The sequence below is a fragment of the Pseudorca crassidens genome, chromosome 3 (assembly GCF_039906515.1).
Source record: "Pseudorca crassidens isolate mPseCra1 chromosome 3, mPseCra1.hap1, whole genome shotgun sequence".
Lineage (NCBI taxonomy): Eukaryota > Metazoa > Chordata > Mammalia > Artiodactyla > Delphinidae > Pseudorca > Pseudorca crassidens.
Window position 1 is genome coordinate 164748697 of NC_090298.1, and position 18932 is coordinate 164767628.

Here is an 18932-nt window from a genome sequence, read left to right on the forward strand (position 1 = left end):
AAAAAAAAAAAAAAAAGGAAACCTGACTTATTAAAGTTGAGCAATATTCTGCCATTATTTATTGCTTTATCCGTTCTGTGTATTACAAATCATATTTCATTCTGTTTTTACAATCTGGATGGTGTAAAAAATCAAGACCAGTTGAATTGAAAAGAACTTCCGTTTACTTCCCAAGTTTATGTTCATTCTTTTCTCCCTGGGGCCTATCTGGGCTGGGCTCTGAGCAAAGATTCCCCCTCAGACAAGGCTCAGGAATGAGAATAGTGTTGCTATAATGAGTAGTCTTTGAGCATCTCTACTGGTGCATGAGACCTTATCACCTTTCAGCCACTGCCTTCCTGTGATCCTTGCTTTGGGCAGGACCTCCTTAGACTTAATGACAATAACTTCCCACAATCACTTCATGCTTTCTGTGGGTAGGGCATTGTGCAAAGCCTCTGACATACTGCCCCTCATGAATGACTCACAACAATTGGGCAGTCCATTTTACAAATGAGGGAGGCCATGTTCCTGATGCTCTGTCAGAGAGCTAGTGAGTGACATGACCAGGGCTGGAGTTCAGAGCCCCAGCATTTTCCCACACAGGCCTCCTACCACATAAGTGTAAGCCAGACTCATTAGCTGGGTGGACAGGGCATATCCCTGGAGTAAGTTTTACTTCACCTGAATTAGGTCTGAGGCCCCCAGCACCTTCATGCCTTGCCCCCTTTATAGGTAAACAGTAATGAAATCACCCTGCTTAAAATTACCTCCTCTATCTTCTTCCCAGTTTTATATTTCTCCTTAACTCTTATCACTCTCATGCAATAAATTTTCTAATTTAACAAAACCATATTTTGGGAGTTCCCTGGTGGTCTAGTGGTTATGATTCAGCACTTTCACGCTGTGACCCAGGTTCAATCCCTGGTTGGGGAACTGAGATCCCGTAAGCTGCCCGGCACAGCCAATAAAAAAAAAAAAAAAACATATTTTTTGTTTCTCCCTGCTGATTAGAATGTCATCCCCATGAGAGCAGGGATTTTTGTCTGTTTAGTTTATTGTTGTATCCCCAGTGCCTACAGCAGTGCCTGGACTCAGTAGGTGCTCAGTAAGGTTTGTAGAGTGAAAAAGTGAATGTTAACACCCTTCTAATGGCTTTCTATCATACTCAGAATAAAAGCCACGCCCCTCTGTAGCCCACAAGGCCTTGCCCTCATCTCCCCCTCCCATCCTCCTCACTCACCCTGCCCAGCCACAGGGGCCTCTCTGCTGGTCCTTGAGAAAGCCATGCTTATTGCTGCCTCAGTGCTTTTGCACCAGCTCTTCCCTCTGTCAACTCCCATATACACACATGGCTTTTCCTCACCTCCTCCAGTCACTGGTCAAATGTCACCAGGGAGGCCATCCCTGATTCCCTTACCTATCCTGTCACCCTCTTTTACTTCCTTCCCAGCTGGTATCTTAAACTGAAATGATCATCCATCCCCCCCACTGAATGTCAGCTCCACCATGGTAGGGATTTTGTCTTTATTATTATTATATATATATATATATATATATATATTATTTTTGGGGGCCATGCCCTGCAGCATACGGGATCTTAATTCCCCGACCAAGGATCAAATCCGTGGCCCCTGCATTGGGAGCACGGAGTCTTAACCACTGGACGGCCAGGGAAGTCCCAAAAGGGATTTTGTCTTTTCTCGCTGCTCTGTCCCCGGTGTCCCTAACAGTGCTTGGCACAGAGTAGGTGCTCAACAAAAGAGCCTGGTGTGTCCCAGAGGAGCTGGACCTTACCTGTATCACTGCCGCCCCCAGAGAGCCTCCACTCAGGTTGATGCTCTGAGTCTTGGTTATTTTCAGGAGCTTAGGGAAACAGCCCTGCAGATACAAACATCAAAGCAGGCGGAACCTGGTTAGGGACTCCTGGATTCCAAGTCCCCATCAACACTAAGATCCCACATGCCAAGGGGCAACTAAGCCCGCGTGCTGTAACTAAGACCCAACGCAGCCAAAACTTAAATAAATAAATAAATTTTAAAAATATATTTAAAAAAAAAGAATATGATCAGATGTCCCAAGTTATTGCTAGCTGTGTGACCTTGGAGAAGTCACTACACCTCTCTGTGCCTCAGTTTCCCCAGCTGTAAATGGGACCAATAGGATCTGCCTCACAAGATTTTTGTGAGGATTAAAAGAAAGAATCTACATGAAGTACACAGCAGTGGCCTGATACATAACCAGCATTCAGTAACCGTTAGTTACATCTAAGTCCTCTTCACATATGAACAAAAGGGCTAACAAGTATCCAGCACCTTCTCGCCATTTTCATGTATTTTCTCACTATAATCCCATAAAGTGGGTACTAGTCTTTTCTCTGTTTTATAGGTGAAGGAACTGAAGCTCAGAGAGGTTAAGAGAACAGGCACAGTGAATGAGCAGAACAGCCACCTGCAGGTGATGGGACCTTCACTTCCCTTCCTGCAGCCACTGAGATACTCCCCTTTCTTCTGGAAGCTGGAGTTGTCTTGAATTCAAAGGGCTCAGTGCCCCCTTTCATTTAATAGGGTTTTTTTAAGTGTCCACTGTGTGCTGGGCACTGAAACGGGCACTGGGAACCCAGCAATGTACAAAAGAGAAAACATTCCTGCCTTGGTGGGGCTAACAGTTGAGTGGGAAAAACAAGTAATAAAATAAGCAGGTACAGCAATGACTTTGTCAGGTGGTGATTAAGTGCTGGGCACACTAACGCAGGGTAAGGAGATGGAGTGTGATGGTGAATGGGGGGCATCGTTTTATAGATAGGGGTTCAGGAACAGCCTCACTGGGGAAGTGACAACTGTGCACAGACTTGAAAGAGATGAGGTAGGAAAACATTTAGGGGAAGAGCATTCCAGGCTGAAAGAACATGGGAATTCCCTGGCAGTCCAGTAGCTAGGACTTGGTGATTTCATTGCCGAGGGGCTCGGGTTCAGTCTTGGGTCAGGGAACTAAGATCCTGCAAGCCAAGCTGCAAGGCCAAAAAAAAAAAAAAAAAAATACAGCCTATGCAAAGGCCCTGAGGCAAGCATGTGCCTGTTGTATTTGTGCAGCAGTGTGGAGGTCAGTGTGGCTAGAGTGGAATGAGTGAGGGGGTGAGTGGGAGGTTGACAGGCAGGTTGTACAGGGCACAGTGGGTCACTGTGTGGTGCCACGTCCCTCTCTGAGGCCCTAGCCTGGGACTCACTCTGGCCAATTTACCCAGCAAGAGACATTCAGTGTGAAGGGATGAATTAAGGAATGACTCTTATTTCTCAAGGAAGACCCATGTGTTTATTCCCCTGCAGCAGAAGTTAGGGGTGGGGAAGCTAGGGCTGGGGTTTGAAGCCCAGCTCCACCCCTCCCTGGCTATGGGAACGTCTCTGTGCCTCAGTCTCCTCATCTGTAAAATGGGAGAAGGGCAGTCCCCAGCTCAAGGGGTGCGATTGTTGGGAGCCAAGAAGTTTTCGCCATTAGAAGATGGCCGACACCCTGCTTCTCTTCCTGATTTATGAGATAGAAGTTCGCGCCTAAAATGAAAGCCCGCGCACGCAGCACCAATGATGATTAGCCAAGTACTTCCCTCATTCTGAATCCCGCCCCCCTTTCTCTGCAGTGTATAAATACAGCTACCGCAGCAATAAAAGTTTGAGGCTTGATCAGGATTTTGTCTTGCCTCCATTCTTTCGCGTCTCCTGCCCTTCCCCCTTTTTTTTTTCAACCCCCACAGGTTCCTCCTCAGACTCACAAGGATTTGTCCTGCTGGTCGGGACTCCCGGGGACGCCCGGGGCCGTACACAATTGGCGCCCAACGTGGGGCCTGAGGAACGGATCCTGACGGAGGTAGCACGCTTACGAACGCCTGGCCAGGCACCCACTGAGCCGCCGCGAGACTTACTCGAAAGTGCAGCTTGATTAGGTCCCCGGAGGACTGGCCGCCCTTCGGCAGTCGTGACCTGAGGATAAGGTAAGCGGAGCTATAAATACGGGACAGGAATTGAGTTCCCATGAACTCTTTCTTCAGGGGATCGAGGATTCCCTCAAGATGCGGAAGATTAAGGCTAGAAAAAAAGATTTGCGTGAATTTTTTATGTTCTTGTCTGATGTTCGCCCATGGTTCCCACAGGAAGGGACAATAGATAAAAAATGCTGGAATCGTGTAGGAAATTGTTTAAATGATTATTATCAAACCTTTGGGCCTTCTAAAGTGCCTGTGACTGCATTTTCGTATTGGAATTTAATTAGGGAGATTCTCATGGGTCATTTTTTTGACCCCGATGTCCAAAAGGTTGTAGAGACCGGGGAAACAATTCTTAAAGCAGCCTCTCGTCTCCATTCAGCTTGTCCATCCGTTACCATTGATATGGGTTCAAATGAAGAGTTCCCAAAAATTCCAGAAACCGGTCATCATTATCCCACAGATGATAAAGTTATCCCAAAGATTTATCCTTCCCTTACTGCTATTAAGGGTGATCCCAATGATGACCAGCTTTCCCCCCAAGATCAGGAAACTCTCGATGAGCAGGCTGCTCGTTATCATCGCAATGATGATCCCTGGGGATTCCCCCCTTTTGAAGCCTCCACCATCTTATAATACTCCTCATCAGATGCCTGCCTTTAGCGCCCCTGCTCCCATTGCCCCCCTGATTGATCCCCTTCGACAGGCTAAGATGGCCTTAACCCAGGAAATTTCCTCTTTGAGAGATGTTTTACAACAAAAACGGGAACGCTTGGATCTCCTAAAGGAGCTTAAGGCCCTTGAGGTGGAGCTTACTTCTTTTAATGTCTCGAACGGTCCCAATAAACCCCCGCTTCGACAAAAACCAGGATCCATTAAGTTAGCCTTCCCTGTTACTCGCAGTCAAAATTTACCCACTCAAGGTGAAATTCAAGCTGAAGATAGTGAGGAAGGGGAAGAGGAAGAGGGAGAAGAATCTCCTGAACCTGATGAGGGACCAGATATTCATAATTCTTCTGGGGGCGGCCCTTTTGAACATAAATATCGCCGCCTCAATTTAAAACATATAAAAGATTTAAAATCTGCTGTCAATAATTATGGGCCCACAGCCCCTTATACATTGGCAATCTTGGAGGGATTAAGCGATCGCTGGCTGACCCCAAATGATTGGCTTACCCTGGCTCGGGCCACCCTTTCTGGGGGAGATTTTGTTTTATGGCGCACTGAATTTGCGGAAAATTGTAGAGAAACTGCCCAAAGAAATGCTGAAAACAGAACTTCCCGATCATGGACCCGAGATAAATTACTTGGCCGTCCCCCCTATGAATCCAATGAGTCTCAGGCTGCTTTTCCCCCTGGTTTGTTGGCTCAAATACAAAATGCCGGCCTTAAGGCCTGGCGCCGTCTTCCGCCTAAGGGTTCGCCCACAACTTCCTTGGCAAAAATTCGCCAGGGACCAGAAGAGCCTTATTGTGAGTTTATTAGCCGCCTCACGGACGCCGCCGAGCGTGTAGTGGGTGATAGTGAAACTGATAATGCCTTTGTTAAACATTTAGCTTATGAAAATGCCAATCCGGCCTGCCAAGCTGCCCTTCGGGCTCATCGTGGTGGTAGCCTGGCTGATCACATTAAGTTGTGCTCCGGAATTGGTCCCTCCCATTCTGTTGGTCTTGCGATTGGAGCTGCTCTAAAAGATTTTATTAAAGATACATCCGTCCTAGATAAACAACAAAAAACTTGCTATAATTGCAAACAACCTGGACATTTTGCCCGGGATTGTTCATTACATAGACAAGGACAGTCATTAAAGGCTAACCCACAACAACCCCGATATCAATCCCGGGCTCCTCCCACCACCGTTTGCCCTCGTTGTAAAAGAGGCAAACATTGGTCTTCAGAATGTTTTTCAAAAACGGATATAAATGGCCAATTGCTCCCCAAAAAACAGGGAAACTTTTCACGGGGCCAGCCCCTGGCCCCTTCCTTGGAACCAAACCAAGGGGCAATTCGGTTTGTTCCTCAAAAATCTGGACAAGTTCCCTGCACCCAGATGTTGGCTCCCTCTGTCGAGCCACACCCGGAAGCGCAGGATTGGACCTCTGTGCCTCCACCGACTCAATATTAGTCCCAGAACAAGGAGTACAACCAATTCCCACAGAAGTTTATGGCCCCCTGCCCCCAAATACTTTTGGTTTAATTTTAGGAAGAGGTAGTTCCGCTTTGGCTGGCCTCCAAATTATACCTGGTGTTATTGATAATGATTATTCAGGTCAAATTACCCTTTTGGCATCTGCTTTACAAGGCCCTATATCAATCCCTAAAGGTCAAAGGATAGCACAGTTAGTATTGTTGCCCCTAAATTCTTTAAATAAGAGCCATACTAATTGTCCTAGAGCAGATGCTGCTTTTGGCTCCTCAGATGTTTATTGGGTCCAACAAATTACTCCTGAAAGGCCACTCCTAACCCTGTGGTTAGATGGAAAGAAATTTGAGGGTTTAGTCGATACAGGAGCCGATGCAACAGTTATTTCGGAAAAATATTGGCCCTCCTCTTGGCCTTGTACAGTGTCTATAACTCATTTACAAGGCATAGGACATTCTACCAATCCTAAACGGAGCTCTAAAGTTCTTACATGGATAGATACTGAAGGTAATACTGGACAGGTACAACCTTATATTTTGCCACATATCCCGTTGAATCTTTGGGGACGTGACATCCTGTCACAATTAAAGTTAATCATGGCCAGCCCCAATGAGGTGGTGACCCAACAAATGCTAAACCAAGGGTTTCTACCAGGCTTAGGCTTAGGAAAAAATAATCAGGGTATTACACGACCTATTTCCCTGGCATCTAACATAAATCGCCAGGGCCTAGGCAGTTCGCCTTTTTCTTAGCGGCCATTGACCTTCCTGTGCCCCATGCGGACAAAATACGATGGAAAACTAATGATCCCGTTTGGGTGGACCAATGGCCTCTAACAGAAGAAAAACTTACAGCTGCCACAAAGTTAGTGCAGGAACAATTGGCCGCTGGACATTTAGAAGCCACTACTTCGCCATGGAATACCCCTATATTTGTGATTAAAAAAGAGATCTGGCTCATGGCGACTTCTCCAAGATCTTAGGAAAATTAATAAAACAATGTTTACTATGGGAGCTTTACAGCCTGGCTTGCCTTCTCCTATTGCCATTCCAGCTGGCTATTTTAAAATCATTATTGATCTTAAAGATTGCTTTTTTACTATCCCTCTCCATCCTCAGGATAGAGAGCGTTTTGCATTTAGTCTCCCAGTAATTAATTTTAAAGGCCCAATGCCACGTTTTCAATGGAAGGTCCTCCCGCAGGGTATGGCCAATAGCCCCACCTTATGTCAAAAATTTGTTGCACAAGCTGTAGACCCTCTTAGGGCTCGTTGGCCTGGTATCTATATCATTCATTATATGGATGATATTCTTTTGGCTGGAAAATCAACTGATGAACTCCTTAAGTGTTATCAAGATTTAAAAGATAATCTTGCTTCCTCTGGCCTTCAAATTGCTTCAAATAAGGTACAATTAAAAGATCCATACTATTATCTTGGTTTCGAATTAAACAAAAAAATAATTACCACTCAAAAGATACACATACAAGTATCACATTTGCAAACCCTCAATGATTTTCAAAAATTTTTGGGAGATATTAATTGGCTACGACCGTATCTTAAACTTACTATGGGAGAGTTAAAACCCTTATTCGAGATTTTACAAGGGCCATCAGATCCCTTGTCACCCCGTAGGCTGACTAAGGAGGCTAAAAATTCTCTTCAATTAGTAGAAAAGGCCATTAGATGTCAACAGATTACCTTTTTAGATTATGGTCGTCCCTTTAGTTTGATTATTTGTGCCACTGCACATACACCCACTGGAGTCCTATGGCAAGATCATCCCCTCTTGTGGATACATTTGTCCGTATCTCCTAATAAAGTGCTTAAGACCTACCCTTCCTTAGTAGCACAGGTTCTTACTTTGGGCAGAGAAAAAAGCCGTCAATTTTTTGGCAGAGATCCTGATCATTTGATTCTCCCCTATACCAAAGAAGAGCTTAGTTGGTTATTACAAACTGATGATAAGTGGCTTGTTTCCTTATCCTCCTTTCAGGGTAATATTGATAATCATTATCCACCTGATAAGCTCCTTCAGTTTGCTAGAAAACATCTGTTTATATTTCCCAAAATCACTTCTGCTGTTCCTCTGGGAGATGCTGCCCTAGTATTCACTGATGGATCATCATCCGGTGTTGCTGTATTTGTTATAAATAATCAGCCCTATAGGGTACAGTCCCCCTTTTTATCAGCACAACTTGTTGAGCTTTTTGCCATTCTTCAGGTTTTTGAGATGTTACAGAATATCCCCTTTAATTTATATACGGACAGCTCATATATAGCTTTGTCCGTCCCCCTTTTAGAAACTGTTCCATATATTAAACCCTCTTCCAATGCTGTTCCCCTTTTTCAACAACTTCAAAGTCTTATACTTCGAAGACAAGCGCCTTTTTTTATTGATCATCTTAGGGCTCATACAGATCTTCCTGGACCCCTCTCTCAGGGCAATGATTTAGCTGATAAAAATGCCCGCCTGATGTGCACCGTAACCTCTGATTCTGTTTCTCAAGCTACTCAATTTCATCAGCTACATCATGTTAATGCACATACTCTTCGCTTAATGTTTAAGCTTACTCGAGAACAATCAAGACAAATTGTAAAAAATTGTCCAGGGTGCGTTACATTTTTACCTCTTCCACATCTTGGGGTAAACCCAAGAGGTCTATTACCTAATGAAATCTGGCAGATGGATGTTACCCATCTTGCTGAATTTGGAAAATTAAAATTTATTCATGTGTCCATTGATACCTTTAGCGGCTTTATATATGCCTCCCTTCAGGGAGGAGAAGCCACAAAAAACATTATTTCACATGTGCTCCAATGTTTTACAGTTTTAGGCAAGCCTCAAATAATTAAAACAGATAATGGGCCTGGGTATACCTCCCAGGCTTTCCAAGATTTTTGCACCCGGCTTCAAACAAAACATCTTACGGGAATCCCATATAACCCCCAGGGTCAAGGCATAGTAGAAAGAGCCCATCAAACCCTTAAAAATACCATTTCCAAGCTTAAAAATAATGATTTAACTGCTACAAAAAATTCCCCAAAAAATATTCTTAGTCATGCCCTGTTTGTAATTAATTTTTTACAATTAGATAATAATGGTAGATCTGCCGCCGATCGCCTTTGGCATCAAGAAACTAAAAATCAATATGCACAAGTTATGTGGAAAGACCCTTTGACCTTTAAATGGCATGGACCCGATCCACTCCTCATCTGGGGGAGGGGATCCGCATGTGTATATAATACCAAAGAAGGTGGAGCACGCTGGTTGCCTGAGCGCCTTATTAAACCTATAAGTTCTATAAAGTAATAAATTTTATCCAGGGCCCTTTTCCCTGAGATTGTATTTCTTTTTCTTTTTCAGAAAAAGATGGAGACCCTCCTAATATTGAAAGAGCGGCAGAGACGACATGAGTTATCCATTGTGACCCTGATCCTGTCATCTTTGCTGGTTGTTGGACAGGCTGAAAGCACTCCCCACTTGCCTCAAAATTTAACCTGATACATTACCATCGCCTCGCCATTACAGAAGCAGAACCAAAGGATGATTCTGGCTGCCCCTCCACTGGAGCGGCATGAAACAGAGACATGCCTACCCCCCTCTTTGATGGAGGGTATGGGTACCGAGTTGAGTGTGGCAGCAAAGCATGCACAAGGGAAAACGTGTATATATGTATATACAAGGTAATCTCTGTTATTCCCTGTGAGTATACCTGAATTATGATAGAGGTTGGTATCTAAACATTGTTTTTGGCTTTTAGTAGCTAAGATTATCTTTGGCTCTGCCTCTCCTCCCTAAAAGATACCAAGAGCCGATGAGTGTGGACACACATACCTTGTCCACGGGAGGATTCAGGTCACTACTCCCTCACTCGGTTAATGCCCACCTCCTTAAAAGAAATAAAAAGGGAGGAAATGTTGGGAGCCAAGAAGTTTTCGCCATTAGAAGATGGCCGACACCCTGCTTCTCTTCCTGATTTATGAGATAGAAGTTCGCGCCTAAAATGAAAGCCCGCGCACGCAGCACCAATGATGATTAGCCAAGTACTTCCCTCATTCTGAATCCCGCCCCCCTTTCTCTGCAGTGTATAAATACAGCTACCGCAGCAATAAAAGTTTGAGGCTTGATCAGGATTTTGTCTTGCCTCCATTCTTTCGCGTCTCCTGCCCTTCCCCCTTTTTTTTTTCAACCCCCACAGGTTCCTCCTCAGACTCACAAGGATTTGTCCTGCTGGTCGGGACTCCCGGGGACGCCCGGGGCCGTACACATGCGATGGAGACTGAATTCACTGAATGAGTACCCAGTCATGTGGCAGCCATCACTATCTACAGAACAATCATTTTCCACCATTATTGCTGCAATTTGATTTCTCTGTGAGGCAGGCAGTGTGACCCAGGCAATGGACACAGGCGAACATGGATCAAATCCCGGTTCTACCAAAGCCATGTGACCTTGAACCACTCGCCTCCCCAGACTCAGTTTCCCCATCTGTGAAATGGGGATGGTAACTCTAGGCTGTGTGGTCGAAATGAGCTGAAATTGTGGTCAGAATCGCTGGGATCCCTGCAAAAATGCAATTTTCATAAAAGTCCCCAGCCCTGGGGGTCTACCTAGACACCTAACAAAATGTCAAGTTACTTCCTGGTGGATGACACCTGCAGACACGTTGTGCCCGTCGCAGGCCACGGTCCCGATAGATTTATAGCAGCCCCTGGGGTAGGTGTGGCCAGTCATCCTTTCGAAGGATGGAAAATCTGTGTAGTCCTTCATGCCACAGCCCTTTAGCTGCAGAGAAGAGAATAAACGCTTGAAGACTCCCTTTCAAATTTCAAAATAATAAAACACTAGAAATCATGGTCACCATGGCTACTGTTTAGAGTAGTCACAATATCCCAATGCCTGCGCTAAATGCCTCCCTTTCCCCACCCCATCACGGCTTAGCATCCTCCATGGCTGTCATCTTACTTGGGAGTAAAAGCTGAACTCCTCACCGTGGCCCACAAGGCCCTGCATGATCTGCCCTGTCACCTTCAGGTCCTCATCTCCCTGCTCTCTCTTGAACTCACTCAGCTCCACACCGATCTCCTCTCTGTTTCTTAAACACACTTAGTAAGCATCAGCCTTGCTGCCTTAAATGGCTGTTCCCTCTTTTTGGAATGCTGTTCTATCAGATGTCTGCACGGCTCCCTCTCTCACTTCATTCAGGTCTCTGTTCAAGTGTTCTTCCTCAGGAAGGCCTGCCACCAGCCCTGTATCAGTCAGGCCAGGCTAAGTGATGCTGCGTAACAAACAGCCCTTCAATTTCAGCAGTTTGTCTCACACTACATGCTCATACCAACCTGGCAGGGGAACTCCATTTATCAAAGTCTCTCAGGGACTCAGGCTTGTGAAGCAGCCACCATCCAGATGATTCCACTATTGTGGAAATAAGAAAGAAAGGTCCAGAGGGCCCTACACTGGTAATTAAATAATTTGGCCAGGAAGTGACTCACATCACTTCTCCTCCCAGCTCATTGGCCAGAACTCATCACATGATCCCCAACTAACTACAAAAAGGCTAGGACAGGCCATCCCACTGTGTGCTGAAAATAGGTGACTAATAGCACCTACAAGTAAACAAAATCCTGACTCTCTCTGCCCTTTCCCTGCCTTGCTTTCTTTTTCATGGCACTTACCATCCCTGCCACCAATGTTTACTTAGAGTTTTTTTCTCCATCTCCCTACTCGAGTGTCAGCAACACAGGGCAAGGATTTTGTTTTGTGCCCTGCTTTGTCCCCAGACCCCTGAACAGTGCCCAGCACATAGTAGGTGTTCAATAAAGACTCGTGGAAGGACAGCAACCTAAAGGTCCATCAACAGAGGAACGGATAAAGAAGCTGTGGCATAGGGACTTCCCTGGTGGCGCAGTGGTTAGGACACCACACTCCCAATGCAGGGGGTCTGGTTTCGATCCCTGGTCAGGGAACTAGATCCCACATGCATGCCGCAACTAAGAGTTCGCATGCCACAACTAAGGAGCCCGTGTGCCTCAACTAAGGAGCCGGTAAGCCACAACGAAGGAGCCTGCCTTCTGCAACTAAGACCCAGTACAACCAAATAAATATTTTAAAAATATTTTAAGAAACTATACTTAAATTTTTTAAAAAAAGATTAGTGGAAGGACTATATGAATGAATGAGAAGTACTTTCTACCACCTCAAGCTTCAGAAACCAAAACGGGGATGCAGGCAAATCCCCTACCCATAGTGTGCCCCCTCCCAAGCCTGAACTTGACCCCATAGCAGTTCTTGGGCCCAAGACTCAGGTGGAAAACACTCCTAGAAACAGGCAATGGCTTTTCCATTCCACACCCTCCCTCGCCTCAAAGATCCTTCTCAACCATCTGCCTCAAGAGCTTAGATGCCACATGGAGGCCAGTCTTGCTCCTTAAACACCAAGACTCAAGATATAAGTCTCACCACCTCACACCCATGAGAATGGCTACTATCAAAAAACAAAAACAGAAAATAACAAGTGGTGATAAGGATGTGGAGAAACTGGAACCCTTGTGCCTTCATTGCTGATGGGAATGTAAAACGGTGCAGCTGCTGTGGAAAACAGTATGAAAATTGCCCCCAAAATTAAACATAGAATTATCAGATGATCCAGCAGTTCCATTTCTGAGTATATACCGAAAAGAACTGAAAACAGGGACTCGAAGAGATATCTGTACACCCACGTTCACAGCAGCATGGTTCACAATAACCAAAAGGTGGAAGCAACCCAAGTATCCATTGACAGAGGAAGGGATAAATAAAATGTGGTCCATCCATACAATGGAATATTATTCGGCCCTAAAAAGGAAGGAAGTTCGTGCTACAACATGAATGAACCTTGAGGATGCTAAGTGAAATAAGCCAGACACAAAAAGACAAATACTGTATGATTCCACCTATATGAGGTCCCTAGAGGAGTCAAATTCCTAGAGAATGGTAGAATGTAGGATGATGGGTACGGGGGGTTGGGGGAAGGAGCCTTAGTGTTTAATGGGGACAGAGTTTCAGTTCTGGGGATGCAGGGTGGTGATGGTTGCACAACCATAGGAAAGTGCTTAATGCCACTGAACTGGACACTTAAAAATGGTAAGATGATACACTTACGTTATATATCTTTTACTACAATAAAAATAAATTATACAACCAAACAAAAGGATGTGAATCTCATCTTCTCCATGACCAAATTCCATTCCAGGGAATAGTCATCCGGCTGTTGTAACCTCTGTAATTCTCAGGGTCACAAAGTTGTGCTCCAAGGCCACTTCTCTAACCTCAGAGATGAAACAGGGAGCGGTGAGCACAGAAAACAGCAAGGTGCCCCATTTGGTGAGGTTTCTTGGGGACTCAGGAGGGAGGTGGGGGCTTCCCTTCCTCTTCCTTCATGGCCCCTCCCCCAGCCATGGGTCTGCGCTGGAGGAGGACGAACTCAGGCTACCATCGCCCCCGAGAGAGGGACACAGGGTAGAGCGTGGGTCTGGAGCCCAGCACATCTGGTTGTATCCAAACTCACAAACGGCTTTGAATCATCTGCTCTTTTGAATCGCCCACACGCCTGCTACGCCCCCGTTATGGCTGCAACTCGATGAGGGACTTGAATATCATCTTCAGCAACTGAATTTCTCTCTGCACAAAAGGGGCAACTTTAATTTTCTATTTTTTAAATAGAGGTCTAAATTAAAACCATTTTTTCCCCAAAGAGGTGAAATCGTCACACGGCTCAAAATTCACAAATCACAGAAGGGTAAACCATGAAAAGTCTCCCTCCCACTTTTTTCTCCCAGCCGACAAGTTTCTCCCACTTCACCACCTCGACTGTCATGGTTTCCAGTGTCTCCAAAGACGTATGCTATGTGTGTCAAAGCAAAGTATATCCTCATTATTGTCCCCCTTGCTTTATTCTATTCTCATTGTTCTGCATCCGGCTGTTCGCAACACGAGTAGCAGTGGCTCTCGGTGCCCTGCTCAAATCCCGGTGGCTTCTCTTATTTCTGTGCCGCGGAGCCCGGCTTCCCGCTGCCAGCAACCGAGGTTCTATTTTTTTTTTTTTTTTTTTTTAACTTTTTGGCCGCGCCTTGCGGCATTCAAGATCTTCGTTCCCTGAGCACTAATGGAACCCGCGCCCCCTGCAGTCGAAGCTCCGAGTCTTAACCTCTGGACCCCCAGGGAAGCCCCCAGCAACCGAGGTTCTTGCAGTGGCCTCTCCGCACGCATGCGCCCTGGGAGCAGCCCTTAAGCAATGACTGATGGGAGGTGTTGGATTAATACTGCGGCTCCCTAGTCGCTTGGGTGGAGAAAATAGATGGCGTGCTCCTTGCTGCGTCCCCGACATCCCCCACCAGGACAGCCCAGTTGCACACAGTGTCAGGTTTTTTTGTTTGTTTTTTTTTTTTTGCGGTACGCGGGCCTCACTGTTGTGGCCTCTCCCGTTGCGGAGCACAGGCTCCGGACGCGCAGGCTCAGCGGCCATGGCTCACGGACCCAGCCGCCCCGCGGCACGTGGGATCTTCCCGGACCGGGGCACGAACCCGTGTCCCCTGCAACGGCAGGCGGACTCTCAACCACTGCGCCCCCAGGGAAGCCCCACAGTGTCAGCTTTTAGGGGCTACATTCCCTTCCCTGCCTCACTGCCCCTGTCCCCAACAGGTGCTTCTTGGGATCACCTCTCAAATAAACCATGAGCCTTCAAATCCTTTTCTCAGGGTGAGCCTCTGGGGGGACGCAAACGGGGACAGCACTATGTCCTGGAGAATGTACCATCTCCTGCATATAGAGCCTCCTCCTTCCTTCTTTCCAGCAGCATCAGACTCCCTTGTGTGGATTATTATACATTATAAACTCCCCCCGCCCCAAGCATATCCTTGGATAATTCCTAGGGACCAGATGGTTGGGTCAAAGTGTCCGTGCTTTTTCATTATGATGGATATTGCTGAATAGCCCTCTATTTTGAACTCATTTCAAAACCCCAAGAAACTTCACAGCTTTTCCCATTACTCCTCCAGCAATTACTTCCCATTCCTCCCCCAGCAATTACTTCCCATTACTCCCCCAAATGAGAGGTGGTCCAATTCACTCCGCAGTTTCTTGAGGGGAGCCTTTGAAGGCAGGGCTGAGGTTTCCGGCTTTTCGCCCTATCTCTGGAGGCTAGTCTCCCCACCATCACCGGATCCTGGCGAGTGTGGGAGCCTCCCGGGGGGAGGGGCAGGGCTTCTATTGATTCTGTTTATTTCTAATGCAGAGTGAGAGAAGCCGAGCTGTACTTACAATCGGGAAGAAGGCAAGGATCACCGTGGCGACAGTGATTTCCACGATGAGAATGATGACCATGACCGAGAAACACGGGAAGACACAGGGTGGGGAGTCGGGGGATGGGAGCCTGCTGGGAGTCCTTCCACCCCATCCCCAGGCCACCGTGGCCTCTCCATTTTGAAAGAACACACGCCGGGGGGAGGGGGGTGGGGGGTGTTATTTTATTTCTTCCAGGTGTCGCATTCCTGAATGTTGTCCAGGATGCTGGCAGTGGGATATTCTTAGGAGTTATCAGTAATAGCTGGAGGGACTTCCCTGGTGGCGCAGTGGTTAAGAATCCGCCTGCTAATTCAGGGGACACGGGTTCGAGCCCTGGTCCGGGAGGATCCCACGTGCCACGGAGTAACTAAGCCCGTGCACCACAACTACTGAGACTGCGTGCCCCAAGGACTGAAGCCCACGTGCTTAGAGCCCATGCTCTGCAACAAGAGAAGCCACTGCAGTGAGAAGCCCGTGCACCGCAACGAAGAGTAGCCCTTGCTCGCCGCAACTAGACAAAGCCCGCACAGCAACGAAGACTCAACGCAGCCAAAAAACGAATAAATAAATTCATTTAAAAAAAAATAGCTGGAACCCCATTTCACGGCCACCACTTTCTGAGAGTCTGGGAGGCTTAAGAGGCGACTTCCAGCGGTGTGTGCAGACAGCAGCGGCCGACGGAAGGGCAGGAGGGACAGTGCGGGGCACCAAACAGAGGCAGGAGGAAATTCCCTGGTGGTCCAGTGGTTAGAACTCAGTGCTTTCACTGCCGAGGGCCCCGTTCGATCCCTGGTCGGGGCACGAAGATCCCTAAAGCCGTGCTGCAAGGTCAAGAAAAACAAAACAAAGCAAAACGAAAAACAGAGGAAGGGCCAAGAAACCTCAGAAATACAAATTGCGGGGAGGGGTGACCAGACTGAAGGGGAGATACCGGATGACAGGAGGGTGGGGGCCAGGGGAGAACGCCTCATGTTTCCGATGAAATTCACATGCCTGGTGGGAAAGAGTGGGAAATGCTGTAAGCGGGGGTGGGGGGACTTCAAGTTATCCATCGAGGAAAAGCTGCTTCCCTCCTGAGCCTCAGTTTCCCCATCTGCACAACGGAGGGGTGGGACCAGCTCAGGGGGGTCTCAGTGGGTTCTGTGGAGCTTCTAGAGACCAGATTGGGGGGGGTCAAAGGAAGGTCAGCTCCTGTCTCCCCTTTCATCTATTTCTATCTATACCTATTATTATTATCATTATCATTAAAATCTCTTTGATAATTGAGGCTTTGAGTTGCCAGACCAGCCGATGGCTGGGCTTATCTGGCCTTGACACAGAGGCAGGAAAGCACAGTGGATACACATCGGGGTCCCCACAGTCGACGGGGAGAAACATGAAGGCAGTTGTGAGACCACAGACATGCGGCTCCTGTATCAGATTCTGAGAATTCCTATTCATATTAGTATTTCCTGGGAATTCCCTGGCGGTCCAGTGTTTAGGAATCTGTGCTTCCACTGCTGGGGACCTGGGTTCGATCCCTGTTCGGGGAACTAAGATCTCGCACGCTGCCACTGCGTGACCAAAAATAAAAAATAATTTAAAAATAATATTTCCCGGGACTTCCCTGGTGGTTCAGTGGTTAAGACTCTGCACTCCCAATACAGGGGGCCTGGGTTCATCCCTGGTCAGGGAACTAGATCCCACATGCATGCCACAACTTAGAGTTTGTATGCCACAACGAAGGAGCCTGCCTGCCACAACTAAAGAGCCCACCAAAAAACAAAAAAGAGAGCCCACCAGCCGTAACTAAGACCTGGCGCAACCAAGTAAATAATTTTCTTTTTTTTTAGCGGTATGCGGGCCTCTCACTCTTGTGGCCTCTCCCGCTGCGGAGCCCAGGCTCCGGACGGGCAACCTCAGTGGCCATGGCTCACGGGCCCAGCCGCTCCGCGGCATGTGGGATCTTCCCGGACCGGGGCACGAACCCGTGTCCCCTGCATCAGCAGGTGGACTCAACCACTGCACCACCAGGGAAGCTCAATAAATATTTTTTAAAAAGAAAAATAGTATTTCCCAGCCTCTGGGTGACTGAAGCGTCCAGAGGACAGATATCCAGGTGTTGGCAAGTCCTATTGGCTCCATCTTCAGAGTCTATCCAGAATCTGCCCACTTCTTACCCTCTCCTGGCCCCACCGAGTCCAGCCCCCACCATCTCCCATCTGGACCAATACAGTCCCTCCACCATGGTCCCCCCTACACTCTGTTCCCTCCATAGCCGCCAGAGGGCGCCTGTGAGCACCTGAGTCAGGGCATGATTCTGCTCTGAACCCTTCGTGGCTCCCAACGCCATCAGCTTTGGATGGACCAGATGCTGAGGGTAAAGTCGATCGGATTTGCCAGTGGGTTGGACGTGGGGTGTGACAGAGAGTACTCTTTGATTCCTCCGAGTTAAAACATGGATAAAATAGTGTCCACATTCTACTGAAGAGAAAATGAAATCTTGCAGACACAGCATCTATTCAATAAATCTTTGCTGAAGTAATTAAGAAAGAAAACGAGGACTTCCCTGGTGGCGCAGTGGTTAAGCATCCGCCTGCCAATACAGGGAACAAGGGTTCAATCCCCAGTCCGGGAAGATTCCCACATGTTGCAGAGCAACTATGTCCATTCACCACAACTACTGAGCCTGAGTTCTAGAGCCTGCGAGCCACAACTACTGAAGCCCACAAGCCTAGAGCCCGTGCTCCGCAACAAGAGAAGCCACCACAATGAGAAGCCCAAGCACTGCAATGAAGAGTAGCCCCCACTTGCTGCAACTAGAAAAAGCCCACGTGCAGCAACGAAGACCCAACGCAGCCAAAAATAAATAAATTTATAAAAAAGAAAGAAAGAAAATGAGAGATGATGGAGATTCAGGGAGGAGGAAAGTGAGGGTGGGTGCTTTAACAGTCGGGGCTGTTTATGCTCTGGGAGATGGCTAGAGCAAGGATCTCCCTGAAACCCCCAAACTGAAATTGCTGTAGTTTTGCAGCAACACAGTGGAGGAAGGAAAACAAAAGATGCTGGATACAGATTCAACTTTGGGTGGGATGATGAGCTCAGACAAGATTTTAAGGGAAGTGGGAATGGGGGCTCTCGGAGCTGGACTCTGGGGAGACATTTGGCCAAGGCTATATATGAGAATGAGTAAGACATGCAAAATCTGTGACATGCTATTTGCATGATCATGCTTGAAATATTCATACCCCATGTAGCTGAACATGTACTTGTGCTGCATGGCAATTACAATAGTGTTGTGTTAGTGGGGGATATACACATGGGCCAATGGAACAAAGCAGTGTACATAGAACAGACTTTAGCATAATGGAAACTAGCATAGACAGAGGAGGACTGGATGGACCAGTTGGTAAGTGCAACAGTATGTCACCAAATGGGAAAAAAATAAAATAAAATCAGACCCCTACCTCACGCCACACACACGAAAAAACACGACAAAAGGCTAACGAGCTAAGAGTGAGCTCACGATATC

General features: G+C 47.0%; 1 protein-coding gene across 1 annotated transcript; it reads right to left on the reverse strand.

Annotated features, from left to right (window-relative positions):
• Window positions 1–1598: 1598 nt before the first annotated feature.
• TSPAN16 (tetraspanin 16) lies at window positions 1599–15460 on the reverse strand. Its single transcript, XM_067730267.1, is given in 7 exon segments — window positions 1599–1613; window positions 1777–1860; window positions 10739–10878; window positions 13298–13348; window positions 13351–13368; window positions 13371–13407; window positions 15398–15460. Coding segments are annotated over 7 exon segments (408 nt in total).
• Window positions 15461–18932: the final 3472 nt, after the last annotated feature.